General features: G+C 37.1%; 2 protein-coding genes across 2 annotated transcripts; both read right to left on the reverse strand.

The window, feature by feature from the left end:
* Positions 1-1,666: 1,666 nt before the first annotated feature.
* LOC147850554 (uncharacterized) lies at positions 1,667-6,846 on the reverse strand. Its single transcript, XM_087336749.1, has 3 exons — positions 6,081-6,846; positions 2,867-3,975; positions 1,667-2,127 (listed from the first exon to the last, which is right to left on the reverse strand). Exons 1-3 carry the CDS (start codon positions 6,520-6,522, stop codon positions 2,056-2,058), a joined length of 1,623 nt encoding a protein of 540 aa, XP_087192875.1. The 5' UTR covers positions 6,523-6,846; the 3' UTR covers positions 1,667-2,055.
* A 2,498-nt stretch (positions 6,847-9,344) lies between these two features.
* On the reverse strand, positions 9,345-13,873 carry LOC147850555 (endoglucanase 3-like). Its single transcript, XM_087336750.1, has 8 exons — positions 13,514-13,873; positions 13,194-13,409; positions 12,711-12,911; positions 12,339-12,431; positions 12,023-12,178; positions 11,696-11,819; positions 11,087-11,259; positions 9,345-10,118 (listed from the first exon to the last, which is right to left on the reverse strand). Exons 1-8 carry the CDS (start codon positions 13,787-13,789, stop codon positions 9,789-9,791), a joined length of 1,569 nt encoding a protein of 522 aa, XP_087192876.1. The 5' UTR covers positions 13,790-13,873; the 3' UTR covers positions 9,345-9,788.
* Between the last annotated feature and the right edge of the window lie 5,320 nt (positions 13,874-19,193).

The raw sequence follows: 19,193 nt of genomic DNA on the forward strand, positions 1-19,193 counted from the left end.
CTAAAATTTTACCGTATTGATTTGTTCTTTCTCATGCATGACAACCCACTCTCTAAACCTCTTATCATCTAGACCCTTGTATTTGATTAAATCAAAATCTTTCTCTCTCCTCCCCCCAATCTCTCTTGCAAATGGTTAGGGTAAAGTGTCTACATTGTGGAGCGATGATTCCCCTAGTTTTTCTTCTTGATTTCCACTTTGTTTCCAAATATCCATATTTTGAGTGTTGGTCTGAGGCAAAACACATTTGAGCATGGTCCCATACTTTGAATCATGATTTGGTGAGCACATATTCAACAACTACTTACAATTCATGAAAATCTATAAATTACATGCACTAGCTCGCAGATGCAAGAAGCATTGAGGGTGACCTTTTCTGGAACAAAGGAAAATTCCAATAGCTCCTAAAGCCTCCCGAATACATACACAATAGGTACAAATCTCAGTCCCTCTTGGATAACTAAAATATCTTGATATTTTCCTTTGCAAACATGAAAATAGATATGATGACCTTTAGAGTATGACACCTTTGTCATCTTCCCCCTATTAAATATGTGACAAAGGCTTGGGTAGAATATGGTAGCATTATCAATAAGTCTTAATCGCTTTTGTCAGAAACATAAAATTATGTACCTAAGAGAGTGTCTATATGGTCTATACATCTCCACATTACCTATTGCGATGTGGTTGATGTATCGCCACCTTTCACTATTTGATCTAGTTTCTAGTTTCTTATGTATATTCCATATAGAAGCCACATCCTACATCACATAGATCTTATTTTGTCTATTTCATAAGAGCTCAATGAACACATCTTACTCCTTTTCAAAAGTAGAGTATTTTAGTCATACATATATGCCAACAAATAAGCAAAGGTGGACGCTCCAAAATGTTAAAGTGATTTTGAATCATATTTAGTTCAACATCTTCACCTCGACAATTTTCCTTACAAAACATGCTCTTTCCTCATTGCTAATAATAATATCAATGTTATAGTTTTCAACGCTTGGGTTGTGGCAATACTAGTTCATAAAGTATTTTGTGACATCAAAGAACACTTCCAATAAATGAGCTTACAAAGGCATTTTTTGGCAAATAATGTCAATGACATGACATCAAAGCCACAATATGAATCACAAGAAAACGCCCATGACTCTCAATATCAAAAGCTTCAACCCATAACATTGAGTTTAAATAGCTTCATGTTTACTCTGAACACAATCACATGACACATAATATCAACTTAGCATCGTGCCTTATCACATAATATATCGTTACTCTCTCTGCCTTGGCTTGCAAACAACATCGATTATGTACAACAAAAATGGTCAACAATCAGAGACAAAAAAGCAGGAAATGTTCATAACTGTTTGTAGAACTTAGTTTTTGAATCATATGAAGCATCTTGTTTCAATGGCTTGGGAGAAATACAACCATAAAAGTAAGTACAACAGTTTTACAAATTATTTTTGTACAAGGTCGGAAAGTTCTTTCATGCCTCAGAAACGTACAAGCTCATGAGCTGCAAGGAAATGGGTTGGGTATTTGAGAGAAGGTGAGAAAAACAGTCATCTCACAATCCTCATTGCGACTGGAAATTTACAGAAAGAGAAAAGAGATATTTTCTACACTTGTTACACATGACAATTTCCTAGATACTCAGACAGTAAAAATGAATCATTTTCGAGTGTCTCCATTAGAATTTGGAAATGGTAAAGAATATACACTTGATAAATGTATATATTTGCAAGTACAGGGATTTATAGGGGAATGAAAGAACATCGCATGCCATTGGAATTTACATGATAAGTCCCTACCACTACATTTTGGTTATATAATACAGCTATGAACTCTAGTAGTATTTTGACAAAGGGCTATACAGCATTAGCAACAACCTTTAATTCCATTTAAAGTACAAAGGAAATTTCATCCGGAGCTAAAATAGCACAGCATGCTAGGCTTAAATATTCTAATCCATCACCAATGTCACCTGTCTTGTACAGCCACTTTCTATGGAGTATCAAGCACTATGGGTTTGAAAACGTACAAACCCCATTACCATTGTTTAACTGCTGAGTTCAACCATACCTGAAACGCATAGCTTGTTAACCGCTCAGGTATCTCATCCTGTCAAAAAGTTAACATATATCACATTAATTAGTTAAACAGTTCCATGGAATATAAAAGAACAATCACCAGTAAACAAAGCTAACAGAACAAAACAAAGGAAGGACATAAAACTTAAAATGTGATTGATAGACACACAAAATATGCTACATCATGTGCTGCTTGTATAGAATATTACATTCCAATTCTTTTCTTGCCAGCATCTCTCTCCCACAAAACAAATGGCTTACAATAGAGAAAGAGGTCACAAACCGCATCACAATGCAATCTCGCCATTATAATTGGTGAATGAAGAATTGGTATCAAGTGTGTCCAAAACTCAATTGCAAACATAGATATGACGGAGAAGAAAGCATGATGTGTGTGCCAAATCATACAAAATGATGAGAATCAGATGAACACCCTTACCCTTGATTGGGACTCCAGACATTAGTGAGATATCAGTGAGATATCAGTGAGATATAAAAACCTATATAAGTGGACAAGATGCATACCTCTCAGAAAAAGAGCTTGTGAATGCATATATTTATTTGAGAATGTACATAAGAACAATAGGAACTGCAAATGTTCATGAGAGAGCAAATGATAAATAATTACACTGCTGAAAAAGGACGCTATATTATATACCTTAAAATTATGCAGGAATCCATAAATAGCCATATGTCTTAGTCATACCAAAGCAACATTACATTTTCACAAACAAAGACTAACTACCTTTACAGAGAAAAGAAAAGTGTACCTTTTCCATGACCATGTTAAAGTTTCCGTGAGTAAGATACCACTTCTTTTCACTGTCAGTAAGGCTGCATCCATCATAGTCTAGATCACTTTCACTGCTATCAAGCCCTTCACTATCACTCAAATCATCATTTCTCCTCCTCTTTTTCCTCTTCTTTTTCTTCTTCTTCTTCTTCTTTCTCTGCTCCCTTTTATTCATTTTTGTCATGGATTGTTCATCATCAGGACCATGATGAAAATTGAACGAGTTTGCTGAAAATAAAAGTTTTAAAGATGCCACTGAAGTGCATTCCTCAGTAATTAGAATTTGAAGAGATATAGACTCCAAAGCCAAAATTTTCACCATATTCCACATGCCCATATTCAAGTGTTCTATTAGTAAAGACCAAAGTTTCTTTGCACACCTTGCCTTGCTACACTTCAGTTTTATTAAAATTGATTTTAGGGAATCATACACTTCCAAGTTTTCCTCATCACGAAGCATATGCAAAAGCTGACGTGAGCGCGTAATGCAAGTGTTACAAAGCATTATGCAATCAAGAGAAGGGCATCCTCCTCCTTTCATGAGAAGCTGTATTAACCAGTTATTTTCAAAAGTTGTTTCCCTTTGAGAAGCACTCCTACTCTGTGATAATACAAACCTTAGATTATTTATAAATCCAAGAAGTTGTTCATCACCGAAGAAGGAAAGAAGGTGTTGACATAAACCAGAAAACTCCTCCTCAGAAAGAAAATGTTCAAGCATCTTCCATACATCTGAACAACCACCTTGCATTCTTTGAAACAACTTGTCAATAAAATAATTTATGTCCAGAGATATTATATCACCTTCCCTAAGAGAGTCCCATAATTCATCAGAGCTCCAAAACTCCGGAATATAATCCAGAAAGTTCTCCACTGTCTTCAGAACATCAAGATCAAGAAAATAATAAGGTTTTGATGCAACAATTGCTGGTGATTGACCATGAGATCCTTTCCATTCCAATTCTTTCCAATACCTATCTCGATGGATGAAAGCAAAATGAGCCAAAGCTTGAGCCCCTAGAAGATTTTCTTTCTTTAGAGAACTAGAAAAATTCTCAAACCAACCTAGAATTCTCTTTGGTTGCCCTGAAAAACATGAAAAAAATGAGGAAAACCAAGATTCTCAGGCATGTTATGGGGCATTCTGCATACATTAAGCACATGGATATTCCTGAGTGAATGCAATTACTACTATTTATGCATAGAGCAGGTTGGCATGTTGTCTTTTTGCATGACTGCAACAACTACATGGCCTCTAATCTTCATAAGACACTGTAATTACTCACATCATCAAGATGGGTGTATGCAGTTTACATGCAAGAAAGAAGCTCACTTTGTACCAACAAAACCACCGCTGACAACCCTGCAGGTAGCCAAATTGTTCTTCAAACATATATTTAAATATCATGGCATGCCTGCGGCCATTGCATCAGATAGGGATCTGCATTTTACTAGTCAATTTTGGCAAGAACTTTTCAAATTGCTAGACACACAACTTCGAATGTCTTCAACGGCTCATCCCCAAACAGATGGCCAACCGGAAAGGGTAAATCAGAGTCTTGAAGACTACATTCGTTGTTATGTGCAGGCGGATCAGAAGGATTGGGTGGATCATATCGATATGCTGGAATTTTGTTATAATTCCTCTAAACATTCTGCCACTGGTTTTTCTCCTTTTGAATTAGCTACAGGGAAGCAAGTTCTTACACCATTGACTTTGGTCTCTCATGCTGTTCGAGATAAAATTAAAGAGCCTGATGTCAACCTTTTTCTAGCAGACTGACAAGCAACAATGCAGGCTGCACAACAAGGATTACAACAATCGAAGGAACGAATGGTTCAGGCAGCCAACAAAAAACATCAACACATCGAATTTTTCAAAGGTGATTTGGTCCTCGTTAGTGCCGCTCATTGACCATTACCTGGATGACTCTCGCCAAAATTTAATCATCATTATTACGGGCCATATAAAGTACTACAAAGTTTTAATGGAATTACTGACAAGCTGAAATTACCTAGTTCCATCAAGTTGCATGATACATTTCATGTAAGTTTGCTTAAAAGATTTCATGCAAATAAACATTGGAGCTGGAAGACTAACCTACGTGAGGAAGCTGAAGAACCTGAAGCAATCTAAAAACAACAACTGTGCAATGCAAATACGAAATTTTTTATGAAGTGGAAAGGGCGACAACTTTCGGAAGCCACATGAATCTCTGACGAAAGTTTGTTTTGTTTGGATCCCACATTGTTGTTTGGGTACCCTAGCTATAATTAGTATTACAATGGCAAGGGTTAAGACACTGCCTACTGTATCAGTATGGTAAGACCATTTTTGCCATTGTTCTTCTTTCTCTCTTTTTCATTATGTTTTTAGACTTAGCAGGTCATGTTAGCATACTAGTGTTTCAGTTTCGAGGACGAAACCCTACGCCTCGTGGGAGTGTTTTATGGAGAAGTTAGGATTAGAGAAATTAAGGGAAGATTGATTGGGAGTAGCTAGAGAAATTAGTGGTCAAGTAGTTGAGTCCATGGGTAATTAAGTAACTTGTGTGCACAAAGAATAGGAGGCCATTTTCTGGAAATTAGGGGAATGCCCCCCATGTAATACTTCCTCTTTAATACAACAATAACCTTTTCTCTTATTCTACTGAGTACCCCTCTCTATAATTTCTTTCTCTCTTCAGTGTTCTCTAATACTGAGAGATTCAGTCAAACGCAACAAATGTGAGGTGTCAATACTTATCAAAATCAGACCTTTTGTTGGATTGATGGAATCTTGCAATGATCACCATGTTATGTGGATTTTAGATAGAAAAGCCGATGAATAGGAAGACAAAAAAGCTCAGGATAACTTTGAACTACAAGCAACAATGATGAGATGAGAAAACTCCCAGATGCAGACATTGTGTAGAATGCCATATTTCTATATGCATTTTACACAGTAAAAAAATCAGCTAATGTCAAATATATAAGATTAAGGTAGAATCAATAATATGTGTAAAGAATCACCACAAATGTTCGTAACAGTGAAATACAACTCGTGGATACAGGCAAGCCAAGCGATAAGATTCAGAAACCACCATAAAATTATGTATGAATTCTCGTGGAGGAAATACATTGAATATATCATCGTGAAAAAACAACTGTAATTATTAGAAGAAGCAAAAATAAGAGCTATTCACGGATACCTGAAAAGAACTGGCGTATAAACCGGCTATCTTTGCTGAACAATTGCATAACCTTATGAGGTTGCTTTTCACAAGCTAAACGCAAGGCCTGTCTGCACAAGAGCTCGTCGGAACGACAAATAGAAGAGTTCTTATTAGATGGTCTGATGAGATCAACAAACAGAGACGAGGTTTGTATGTGGCGAGAAACGAGGTTCTGCAGAGATCCGATTTCTGTGCAGAGCCAAAGACGAGCTTCTGAGCGAGCGATAACTTGCCAAATTAGGTTTTCTAGGGATTCAAGAGTATCCTTTCTCTGCATAGCAAGATGAAGGAGTCGACGGTCTCCAGAAGAGGTTTTCGCTTCTTCTTCTTCCTCTCCATCTTCTTCTTCTGCGTATGAAGAGGAAGATATATCCTCTTCACGCAAAGGAGAGAGGTGAAGACATAAGGAAGCGTCCATCGCCAGTATCGTGTACAGAGAAGAGGTTCCTGCGAGAATGATAGGGCTTTTCTAGTGTTTCTCTGTCATTAGGGTTTCCTTACGTCTTCGAAAACGGGTAGACGAAGACGTGTCGTATTCGAGCAGACGAGGGAGGTGCGGGCTTCCCGTCGCCATATCCAAGGAGCTTTGGAACAGTTGGGGTCATCAGGAGTTTCTAGGGTTTGGTAACAAGCAGGGAAAGCGAGTCTTTAGGTTTCCATAGCCAAGAGCTACTACTGTGTACATACTTACTTGTCCGATCGATGCGTTTTACTGAGGGATTAGGGTTTGGGGTTAGTTTTTAGGGTTTAGGGTTATGGCTTAGGGTTAAGGTTAGGGTTTAGGGTTGGGAGTTCAAGAGTTAAAGAGTTTTGGTCATGGGCACCATCTGAACACGTGAAAATTTAACCGGCACTTTGGGCTCGGACCTCAGCTCCGCTAAGGGATTAGGGTTTGGGGTTAGTTTTTAGGGTTTAGGGTTGGGAGTTAAGAGTTTCGGTCGTGGGCACGATCTGGTGGCAGTAGACCGCGCACGTAAAAAATTTATCGGCACTTCGGGCTTGGAGCTCGGCTCACGAGAGAAACGGATGGGCTGCAGACAAGCGGTTTTTTAGGTTTTAGGGTTGGGAGTTTAGAGTTAAAGAGTTTTTCTTTGTCGTGGGCACGATCTGGCGGCACTGACCGACCAGACGCGTGAAAAATTTCTCAGCACTTTGGGCTTTGAGCTCAACTCGCGGGAGAAAACGGACGGGCGACAGAGAAGCGGGTGGAAATTCCACCATCACATCTATTTATCCTTGTCCTTGATCCTCACCTCAACTTGCTCTGTGGCTCCGTGACTCCATTGAGCATGCTCCGATCAAATAAAAGGAAACTTGAAGAAAATAAACCGGTGAGTTGCCATATGGCTGCAAAAGAGTTGGCTTCTCATGCCTTGATACGATTTTGCATTGCATTTTACCATATTCAAAATCTACTTTCTGAACATTGTCAAATATGATCTACTGCCTCCACACTCTCCTCGAACGATAACAATTGCGAACTCTCTCAATTGCAATGTTTTATTAATGAAATATTTGAACATTGAGAGTTAGCAACCAAATCCACACATTCCACAAAAATGGACCCTTTTGTCATATTTGAAGTACAAGGACCATAATAAAATCGAGGGAAAAGTACCAGGATACCCCTGGAAGTTCCAAATTTACCATAATGCCCCTGGAAGTTCCAAATTTACCAAACTACCCATATGTCCAAAAAAATATACTTTATAAAGTAATTATACGCTCAAATCTTTGGTAAATAGGGCTAGTTCGGGTTCATTTCTTCCATCTTTGGTAAATAGGGCTTGTAGATTTGAGTGTATAATTACTTTATAAAGTGTAATTTTTTGGACATAGGGGTAGTTTGGTAAATTTGGAACTTCCAAGGGCATTCTGGTAAATAGACGAACTTCCAGGTGTATCCTGGTACTTTTCCCTAAAATCTACCTATCTATCTTTTGAAGCTCCATTCCATTTAGCCATTGTTGGGAATTGCCCAAACTTTACTAATTGAGTTCGTGCATTGTGTGCACGTTTGTAAGCAAGGTTGGCTCCTACAAAGTTGTGTTATCATATGCCTGGATGGGCTAGCATGAACCCCTTCATCACATTGAGTGTGTTATTGGCCCACTAAAATATTCTTTTTTATATATTTTGCTCCACTCAAGCAATGGATGGAGTGGTGTTATTGAATGGTTATATGGCCTTTATTGACCCCTTTATCCTATATAAGGCATTTTTGAGATCTATCTCAACCCCACCTCTTAACATTGTGGACAAAGCCTCTTTATTTGTTTGTAAAAAGGATAGTGGGGATTCTTTAATATATTATCCAATAGGATATCTCCACTAACTGAGTTGCTTTTATGCACAACTTCTTTTATCACTCTAGTGGCTAGTTGCATTATTCAATGTATGAATCCCTATTTACGGTTATAAGCTATCACGTGTGTATAGAAGGGGATGCTGCAAATGGGATCATTTTGTGTATTAAATAGCGTAGAAATTCTAAATATAGCCATTCTCTTCATTGATGCAACCAAATATTTCTTTCAAATGGTTAAAGTTCTTTCATGTTTTTGTCCTTATTATAGTTTTACTTATAGTAGACAAAATGTCCAAGAGTAGCAACTACACCATAGTTAGGAAGAGGGCATGTAGTCCTATTTATAGGATTATATTACTCCCATTTTATTAAGAGTGAGTTCACATGATAAAGGTCAATGGACTTATCATATTGTTAACACCCATCCAAATGTCTATTGAGAATATTTAAGTTCCCTCGCGAATAGCTTTGTTTGATCTTCATGGGAAGTTTTAAGAGTTGCTGAGGATTTGGAGTTTTCATACGGTACGTAATGTAGTAGAGTTATTCCATTGTGATGCACTTTTTTGAAGTGGCATCTAAAATCATATGTGCTTAAGCTTTGATGAAAGGCATGTGACATTCTTTGGCAAATTACCAAATTGAAAGGAAATCAATAGTGCGAAAATGAAAAAGGTTACTAGTCGTTGTTTTTGTACCTTTAAATTGGAAACCTTTGGAGTTCATGTGTTTTATGAAATTGGAAACCATTGATGATTGGTAGATTATAAAGTCAGTTAGTTAATATTGAAATTTTCATTAATAACATTTCTTCATGACACTTCAAGTACATTTTCAAATGGAAGAATCATTTTTTGGTTTCATAAGGGTTTAAGGTATATGGGATAAGAAGGGATTGGTTGAAATTGTACAAAACATTTAAACAAACAACAAAACTCCAAACTTGGGCATTTTGTCATTTGCTCTTAAGGCCCATTGAGTGACTAAAGGTAACTCTAGCACCAAACATAGTTCTCAAAGTTCCTCACAAATGGTTTGTCTCAAAGCGTTCATGTACACAAACATACATATACACCATGTTAATTCTTTTTATGAAGTGACGTCTCAAGCTCTCATAGACACAAAGGCCCACCATGTCAAGTCACATTATCTTTCTCTACACACATTTTAATATAAGCACATCAATCTTTCATATCATACCCACACATGCACAAATGTTAGTCTCTCTCGCTCTCTCTCATGATATAGTTGCTCACTTGAATTCTCTCCGCTAATTGTCATGTTTGTCTTTCACAACTCTCTCCACACAATCACACAAACTCTTCCTATTTGTTGCTAATTACAAACCTTTTTTTTAGCTAGGCTAATTTTATGGGTTAGAAGGAGGCGAGGTAGGCAAGGGCACCCACTAAGGGTGCATTGATGTAGAGGGTTGGTTCAGATTGTTTGTAATTGGATCGATCATCAGAGTATTCATCATATAGTCCAGGACCACCAGAGACGGCACCTACAAGCAAATTCGGGTTTTGCTCTATACTAGAGAAGAAGGAGAAACCTTCCTTGCACCCTATCCTTTGTGGATGTGAAGTCACACATGGTAATGAAGACCCCCTGTGATGGAGCTTGCGTGGGAATCGCCCCCCTGCACCATCATATCCCACCATGTATGACATCTTCATTGGATTCTCCCCTAGTATGTAATCCACCTACATTTGAATCCAACCAACTAGTCACATCACTTATGTTTCAATTGTAGAAAGTGATCAATAAGCCATGTGTTGTTTCTTTCACAATTTTTTAGGATCTCCTCATGCATCTTTCTTTTTTATATTCTTAATGCTTCTAAAACATATTAGCCTTACTTTCCAATGGGCAATGTTATTGTTTAAAACCCTTGGGTTTTAAGCTATCTATCTTTAGGTGCAAAATTCAATACTCTAAGCATTGCATAATAATGTTTCAATGTTTGGGTTGTGGAAGTGGCTTGTAGAGCCATAATTTTAAGTGGAAACTAACTTAAAAAGCTATTTATATCAACGAAGATATTTCCTTAAGTAACTCAACTTACGACCAGTTGCATTAATTACAACTTGGGCCACAATTGTAAGGTTGTGAAACACAACATTTCCAAACCAAATTGTTGCAAATGTTATTGAAACATAAATGTCATGTTTTCATATAATGCTTTAGTATGCAACTTCTTGTTTGTAATAGTGGTCCACATCATGGCTTGTTTGTATGGATTGCTTGGATCCATTCGTTGTTGTTGAGTAATATATCGTAGATTGTTATTTTGATCAATTAAATCATCATTGTTGATTTTCGTTCATTCACCATTCATACATCTTCCAATTTGGGTTCCTAATTGATAATGTTGTTGCACGCTAGCCACCTCCTTAGATTGTAGAACAACCTTTACTACCATGCCATTGTATTTATATTGAAGTTCTTAATTCAATTCGGTAACCTTGTGAAGCAATAAGTAATCGTTTGTGGGGGCATCAATATCTCTATATGTTATATGTATAAAGGCAAATCTTTCATATTGTGCTTTAGAAGCTTTTGCTATATCGGTCAATTTAACATTCATTCATCAATCTTTCAATAAGTTTTTGTTTGGTGGTGGTGTTTTCATTATGTTTAATTAGTCCATTTCATTCCTTTCATTTTTTACCTGGTGCTTTGCAAATACCCATAGTTCATGTGGGTGTATTGAAGAAGAATCAGTGCCACGACAGGATACCATGCTTGATGCCTTGTTCAAATGCTTTCCATATGTAAATAGAAGAAAAGCTGCCGACGTAACATATTGTAGGTTCTCATCATCCGACACAAATAGAAGTCCCCCTACATAATTGTCATCACGTCACATCCTTTTATCACATAGTGTACAAACTTCTAGGATGTATGATGATGCATACAAATTTATGCATCCATCCACGTACGCGTCAAATTAGTGATGATGATGTACATGCATAGCATATATATTTTTTAGCATGTACACATGTGAGGAACTAGCGCTAGACTGTATGATGTTATGATGTATACATCTATGCAAACCATGCACATACTTCTAAAATGAAGGATGTATATATGTATATGCCATTCACACATGATTGTACACATCTATGCAAATTGACACATTATATACGTACACATAGTGTACATACTTGTAGCATGTATGGTGTGAACGTTTATGCAATAACCACTTGATATATGTACACGATACATAGCCCACACACTAGGAGCATGTATTATGCATGAATCTATGTGAAAGCCATACCTGGTGTGGTGCTTAGTAGAGATTGTTGGGTGTAGGAAATGTCGTTGGGTAGAACCGCGCAAACAAAATCGTCTGCTTGATCTTTGAATGCTTGTAAGCCAGTGTGAGCTTCACTCAAGAGTATCTACCAAAACCATGGTGAAACATAGGGTCATGTGCGCATTGAGATTATTGAAATTCGACCTTACAACACTGCCATTACCCACCATTGCAGAAAATGGCCTATTTTTGTTTACATATGAATGAGAATATGTGGTTAAGACAATGTTGTGGGTGTGACAAAAGAGTATATCAAATCTTATCCATGCATGGGTCTATTTGAAATACCTGAGAAAGGAGCACATGGACACCAGCATGTTTGTCATCCCAGCTGAAAGGGGGGCTTCTCTGAGCAAGTTGCTGTTTGTTGTTGAGGATAAAGTTGAAGTAAAGTGGTTGCTTAGAAGCCTTGTAGAGCCATGCAGCACCCCAGAGCAGCTCATCCTGAATGATAAAAAAGGTTACAAGTCTCTATATGCAATGTATGTATGTAAGGTATGCTTATAATGTATGTATTTATGTATGTAAGGTATGCTTATAATGTATGTATGTATGTAAGGCATGCTTATGTGCCTATGCATATAGACACAGAGAGATTCGGAACCTGGTATCCAGAGTAGGAGCAATAGAAGGGGCACACGGCATTGCTAAAAGCATTGCTATAGCTTCCTCGATAAGTATCTGCGAATGCGAAAACCTGCGGAATTTCGATAGTTCCACAGGAAGAGATTATGCTTAAGTTTACATAATGATTTGGGTTTCCTAACTAAAAAAATGATAGACAGTTTTTAGGTTCTGGACTCTTTTTTGCTAGGTAGTATCAACATGGGAAAAACAATCCAGATTTACACTTGTTTTTCGTCTCGGTTACTGAATGTATTCATCCCATGCCATCCACAACCAAAGACCATCCAAATTTACATAGGAAACGAAATGCATAGCAAACAACAAATGGGTAAAAAAAAGATTTCCTTACATTGTGGGCAGTAGAAAGGAGGAGGTTAGAGTAAGAGGGGTCAGAAGCCTTAAAAGCAAGAGAAGAAGCCGCAAAAGCGGCCGCAATTTCAGCCGCGAGGTCAGAGCCGGGGCGTGCAGGATTAATGGAGTACACATTGCGAGGAGTGTCCATGTCTTCGGGACGCTCCCAACAAGAGTGGTCGGAATTCGGGTCTCCCACCTAGATGAATGTAAAATAAAAGAAGAAAACATATCAACAGGTATATATGGTAGGTAGCATTATCATGCATACACACATGCAAGCACATACATAGATATACATAGACATACTGTACATATATCAGGTACATACATACATATTGTATATATATATATCAGGTACATATACATACATACAATGCATACATACAGACACCACACACACATATATACATACATACATGCATACTTTTGTTATTTGTTATTTTGTTTTGAGGCGTGAGAGTGTGGCTAATATGTCCACCTGAGCATAGATGGTGTTAGGCTTAGTGGTGGTGGTCTTGAGGAGGTAATTTGTGGCCCATCGGATGGTTGCCCGGGCATTTTGGAGCTCGCCAGCCATATCGAGCTCTTGGCCAAACTCCACCACACTCCAAGCTAGCATGGTGGTAGCAAAGGCCATAGGGAAGCTGAACTTCACTCCATCCCCTGCATCATAATAACCCCCTACCAGATCTACCTGCATTTCAACAATAATGGCATCCATTAAGTATACCTACATTTAGACCACATTAAAGAGGAAGCATGATCATCACCATTCTTATAGAAAACTCTTGTACTTACATTCTCCATCATTCCGTCATTCAGCCCCGAATCGCCCCTCCATCTGAGCCGCTGCTCATTGGGTAGCTTCCCGGACCTCTGGCCTTCGAAGAAAAGTATAGATTTCGACAAGGCATCCTTATAGTCGTGGCGAAACTCCTTCTCACCATCCATATCCCATGATTTCCATGCATATGCCACCCTTCCATGAATATGAGGACTCACTATGGCAATCACAAGCAATGCTAATAACATTTGTAGGCTACATACAAAGAACACCCCTACAATGTTAGCCATCTCTAATGAGCTTCACAATACTAGCTGAACTAGATACTTATAACTAACAAAACTACTTACCGGGCCACATCATTGGATCCTTTATATATATATGTATATATATATGAGAGAGAGATGGGTCACTTTTACATGTATGAGGGGGAACCTCTGTTTTTACCTTCCATGATAACTGACCATAGTTATGGCATTACTAACCATCATAGTTATATGTGAGTATGGGACTTTTACCTCATGGTAACTATGAACATCCCAAGTTCCAACTGAAATAACTTCCTTTGTGTCCCAATGTGTGCTAGTGAAGTAGTAGTGTCATAGGATTTCTGTATAGTCACGAGTCTTTTCCTTTTCACTCTCTCTCTATCTCTGTCACACACTTCTCACCCAAGAAGCTTGGAGTTACACCACTCTTCCCTATCCTAGTGGAAAGGCAAAGTTTTCACTACTTCGCGTGTTTGGGCTTAAATTGCCCTACATGCCATTGTGGAATGTAGGGTTGGATGCCACAACACAAGCTTCTTGTCTATCTATACCAACATTAAACCTTACCAATCAAGTTGGACAACCTTTTGGTCTTCCCCTCACAAGTTTTTGTTTTCAACTAGAAAATCTCACCAACTCAACCACAACCATGTGATCTCTCTCTCTCTCTCTCTCTCCTCCATGTGCATATCCACTAAGTATACAGTATGCTATCTCAGCCTATAACTGTAACTGCTATAGTATCAATATGGATATCATCATTTTTTATTTAAGTCTTGTTCAAAGTGCCTAAGTTCAAATAGCACAAGTCACGATAGTCATGCTTTTCTCACCTTTCAAGTACATTCACATGCATTGATAGAGAGAGAGAGAGGGAGGGAGAAATCTCACATGAAAATGACTTTTCAGTTATAAACCAACTTTTGCAATGAAGAGGGGGGTGGCACATGCACATGCCCATTAACTCATCAAATTATCAGCTGACATTAAATTAGACCAACACCTAATATTGAGGCCTTCATAAAAAAAATTCTCATTTCTTTGATTTGTTATTGGTGCTTTGGAATTTTGTCATTCTTCTTATGATAGAATTTGTTTAATCTCCTCCAATGGGCTAAATATATTCTCAATGTCAAGATACTTTACATCATTGATACAACATTATTGTAATTGGTAACGCCCAAATATAATCCACCTTTACCATTGTTGGTTGTCATGTGAAGGTTTGTGCACATTTGATCTTGGTACTATTTCTAGCTTTGGAGCATAAAGCACTTGATTCCCCTTTCACTCTTCTAACAAAATGGTTGAAATCCCTAAAATAGATGTTCCCAATATCCATTGCCTATCTATTATCTTACACACATTAGGAATAATATATACATTTGTATTGGGGAGTAATTAATGTCTTCTAATATGTATCTTTCAAATTCCTACGATAAATCCCACAAGTTTGAAATTTTAAGTTTAAACTATTGGCGTATATTTATAATGAGTATATCTTTATGTCCTTAGGGCTCAAATCCCATAAGATCTCATATTCCCCTAACTACTCTTTCGAGACATGAATAAACTCGTCACTACTGTTATTATAAGATTGAGAATGATTTAGGATTTTGGGTGTCCTTTGCACATAAAAAAACAATTATACTTGTCTCAACTTATTATGTGATGGGATGGCATCAACAAATCGTGAATATATGTTCTTCATATGAAAATGAAGAAATCTATCAATTCCTAGATGATTTAAGACTTGTATGCATTTATGTTCAATTGAGTTGCTCAAGAGTGACGAAGGGAGGGAACTGAGGGTTCCTCGATGGAATGTCATGTGAATAAGTCCTATTTATTTGTGGTCACTTTAGGCAGAGAATCCCAATGTAGACAAACTTCGTGATCTACTCGGTTTGTGTATGCTTTTGATGATCATATGATTCACATGTATATGATTAAGTTGGTGTCATGAATAATTTCTAGAAGGGAGGTAATCCTCTTGATTACATTTGTTGTATGTGTGAGTTTCTCTTGAAAAAGAAAGCTCAAGTACACTACTCTTCATAATTACTGACAAATGACTAAGTTGGTTTCATGGGTAATTTATAGAAGGGGGTGATCCCCTTGCTAGTATTTACTAGGTATGGGTTTCTTCTCAATAACGTTTAAGACCTCCAACTGACAAATACCAGTTATGGGAGAGCTTAAGCTTTATGATATATGACCAAGCCCCATCATATGTAGAGAGGGCACAAACAAATGAGGGCAGGGGTGAATGTGGGAAAGCTTTGGGTTTACCACCTAGAAGTTATAGAATGTGCCCCATTCACTAAATGCATACTAAGAAAGTTTATGTATGTTCTATGAAGTTCTAAGTTACATATCACATCGCACCAATTCATAATGGGCAAAAGTGAACGCAGGAAAGCAATAGGCTTTGTAATCTACAAAGTGTCATCATATGCATAATGACTCATGAGCATGAACACCAATATTCACATGGTACAGTTTGTGCAGCTTTAGTGATGAAACTACATGAGTGAACCATCCTTAGCGTGATTGTATTATATATAAATTGTAAGTCATTATCGATACTTCTTTTATTGATGGTGATCAATTACATATACATTGAGCAACTGAGAAAAATTATTGCACACACACTATTGGATAAATCCAATAAAATCTCGAAACTCCAAATATTTTCACATGCTTCATCATGTTGTTTTTGGAGATCAAAGGTGTGTGGATATGTGCATGCAGAATGCATGTATTTCATCTTATATCCGTAAAGAGACCATTATTTCTTTGACCTCTATGAAAGATCTGGAAGACAATTCGATATCTCGAATAAGATAAAGTCTTAATGTGTTGTGATTTGCAATGCATTCTCATTACTACGTGTTATATATAGTCAAGATATTTCCCTTATTATGTACAGTTACAAGAATGTCTTGGAACAAGATGTTGTTTGGCGAATATAACTCTATGAGTTGGTGAATCTTAAGAAGTGCCCCCAAAATCCACTTCATCTATCTTTCTTCTAGTAAAAGTAGGGTACATATGTATTAAATCAACATCTCGATGCAAACCACTCATATTTTATCTACACCATAAAGGTGTTGTAAGATTAGTTAACATAAAGATAACTCCTTTGAGGAGACGATGCTTGTACAACTCATTCGCGAGACCTATGTAATCAAATTCCCTTTCAACCTATGTACTTGTTGTGGTACTCCATGGAGACAATGAAATAAGAACCTATTTCTTGTACTCTAGTTGTACCATGGACCCTTCATCTCACTCACCCTCTCTTAAAGAGAATGCATCACCATCTCTTCAATTATTGTAGTCATGTATACATGCATGATCGAGTCCACATTGTCCACAATTTGTCATTGAATAACTAGGACAAGCTAATGTAAAAATTTGGTATTGCTTTTACATTTGATAGATGATTGAAACCACATGCAACATATGATGTCCGAAAAACCATCTACATTTTCTGTCTTTTATCATTTATTCTGAAGGTGTGGTAAGGTCAACATACATTGGAGACCGTGACAACTTGTATCTGTGATGCATCAAACACTAATTTGTCCTGACTTATGGGTTTTTTTATGCATGTGAAAGGTTGAGCTGATGTTTTCTCTCTCTTGCATTCTACATGTGCATTTGAGTGGCAAGATTCTACCAAGTGCTTTCACAAGGAGATTGAATGGATAACCACTCCTCGACAGTTCTTCGAGTTAAATACAACGACTTTTTATAAATAGTTGGTTATTTTTATAGAATTTGTTGAGCTTTCTTATTAGGATTCTTGCCGATTTCATTGCTACTTACAATTAATTCTTTTCTTTTGACCCCATAAATTTTGAAATATATAAGTGAATTTACTTCTAGTGTTGTATGGACCACATTTTTAGTTATGATGCTTGAATCTCCGGTACATAATAAAATAAATTGTTTGTTTCTCTTGACATCAAGTGATTTATCTATTTGTAAATGTACACATTCGCGTTTCCATATCCACAAATACCATGTACATATATATGTATGAGTATGTGTACACAAACACATCCACACATTATCAATTTCCTCGAAGGTCGAATGTGACCTACGGGCCAAAAAGGCATGAGAGGGATCATGACGATACAAGAAAACTGTGATATGCTTCTACAATAGTAAGGATCGTGTGGTAAGGCAAATCCTCTAAGGTGTAGCAAACTAAGTGATATAAGCATACATTTGCAAAAAGAGATAGATATAGAGAGATTGGATATATGTGAGGGAAGATGAGAAGTATATGCGTGAAGACCTCTCTACTTACTACAAGTGGGGCTTTTTAGTGCCATTATCTAACATTAAATTTGTCATTATTGCTCCAACACACCCATTGTCTATGTATATGACGCTCATAGTTTTCATGTGCAAACCCAACATAATAAAAAAATACACATTTTGTTTTTCTTTTTTTGGCATGGTCATAGGGAAGCAAGAAGCCGTTGTGAGTTCTATTCCTTTTTATCCTTCTCTCAATGTCCATGCAAGAAAATTTGTTTATGAGTATGAAAGTAGATGTAATAATATATGTGTATTGATTGGATTAGGCCTTCCGAATCATTAAATGGACCATTCTCGCATTAAGTGTTAGTATTACATGTAGAATACTATGTACTCAATGGAGTTTTAGAGGCATTATGGTTTTTAAATTAACCGTCAAGCAAACCTTGTTCTTGAACCTACAACGACTAAGTATCACTTGTTGGTTTCATCAAAACCATCTCACCTTTCAATATCTTCATCTCTCTAGCTCTATTGTCGAAGTTTTCATTCAACCATCAACAATCCAACCCCTACACATTTTTCTCTCACATCAAAATGTTCATAAAATTCTTGAATGTTGGGAGTTGTTGCTCAACTCCAAACATACCACATTAAAACATTTCATTTTTAGTCCAATATGTAATATTTTGGCCTCCAATGATAATAAAATAAACAAGTCTATTATCTCCTCAATCCTTCATCGTAGGAACATGATGGCGTTATTATTACATTTTCCGTATTAATTTGTCATTTTCCGGTTTTCTAGCCTTTCTTCTTCAATCATTCAGACACTTGTAATAGTACACATTTCAACCCACATCACATTAAATACATGCTTGGCTTGTGGTGTCACACAACTTCATGTTGACTTTTCAAATACTTCGTTGCAAAACACTCGTTCACTTATTACATTGCCCTCAATGCATGCACAAAGTAAATCCATCATTGTTTACATACATCTCCCTTTTTGGTAAAAAATGCATTGTAGTCTCTTGTCAAACAACAACCATTGACATAAGTAAATAAACCAGGGCAACGATCTTTTGAACCATAAGATCTCACTAGTCTAATTTCATGGCACTAAAGATGTCTCGAGGTGTGGACACAA

This window comes from Azolla caroliniana, unplaced genomic scaffold (assembly GCF_043228905.1).
Source record: "Azolla caroliniana isolate FFs.n. ecotype wild unplaced genomic scaffold, voAzoCaro1.0.p SCAF_21, whole genome shotgun sequence".
In the NCBI taxonomy this organism is placed as follows: domain Eukaryota; kingdom Viridiplantae; phylum Streptophyta; class Polypodiopsida; order Salviniales; family Salviniaceae; genus Azolla; species Azolla caroliniana.

Bases quoted from the DNA above. Each gene is read 5' to 3' on its own strand.
- LOC147850554 (XM_087336749.1), bottom strand. From the start codon at position 6,522: ATGGACGCTTCCTTATGTCTTCACCTCTCTCCTTTGCGTGAAGAGGAT. The intron at 3,976-6,080 runs GTATCCGTGAAT...CATGTTTTTCAG, and splicing joins TATACGCCAGTTCTTTTCAG to GGCAACCAAAGAGAATTCTA. The intron at 2,128-2,866 runs GTACACTTTTCT...ACTTTTTGACAG, and splicing joins TTAACATGGTCATGGAAAAG to GATGAGATACCTGAGCGGTT.
- LOC147850555 (XM_087336750.1), bottom strand. From the start codon at position 13,789: ATGGCTAACATTGTAGGGGTGTTCTTTGTATGTAGCCTACAAATGTTA. The intron at 13,410-13,513 runs GTAAGTACAAGA...GTTGAAATGCAG, and splicing joins ATGACGGAATGATGGAGAAT to GTAGATCTGGTAGGGGGTTA. The intron at 11,260-11,695 runs GTATGGCTTTCA...ACAATTATGTAG, and splicing joins TCTACTAAGCACCACACCAG to GGGGACTTCTATTTGTGTCG.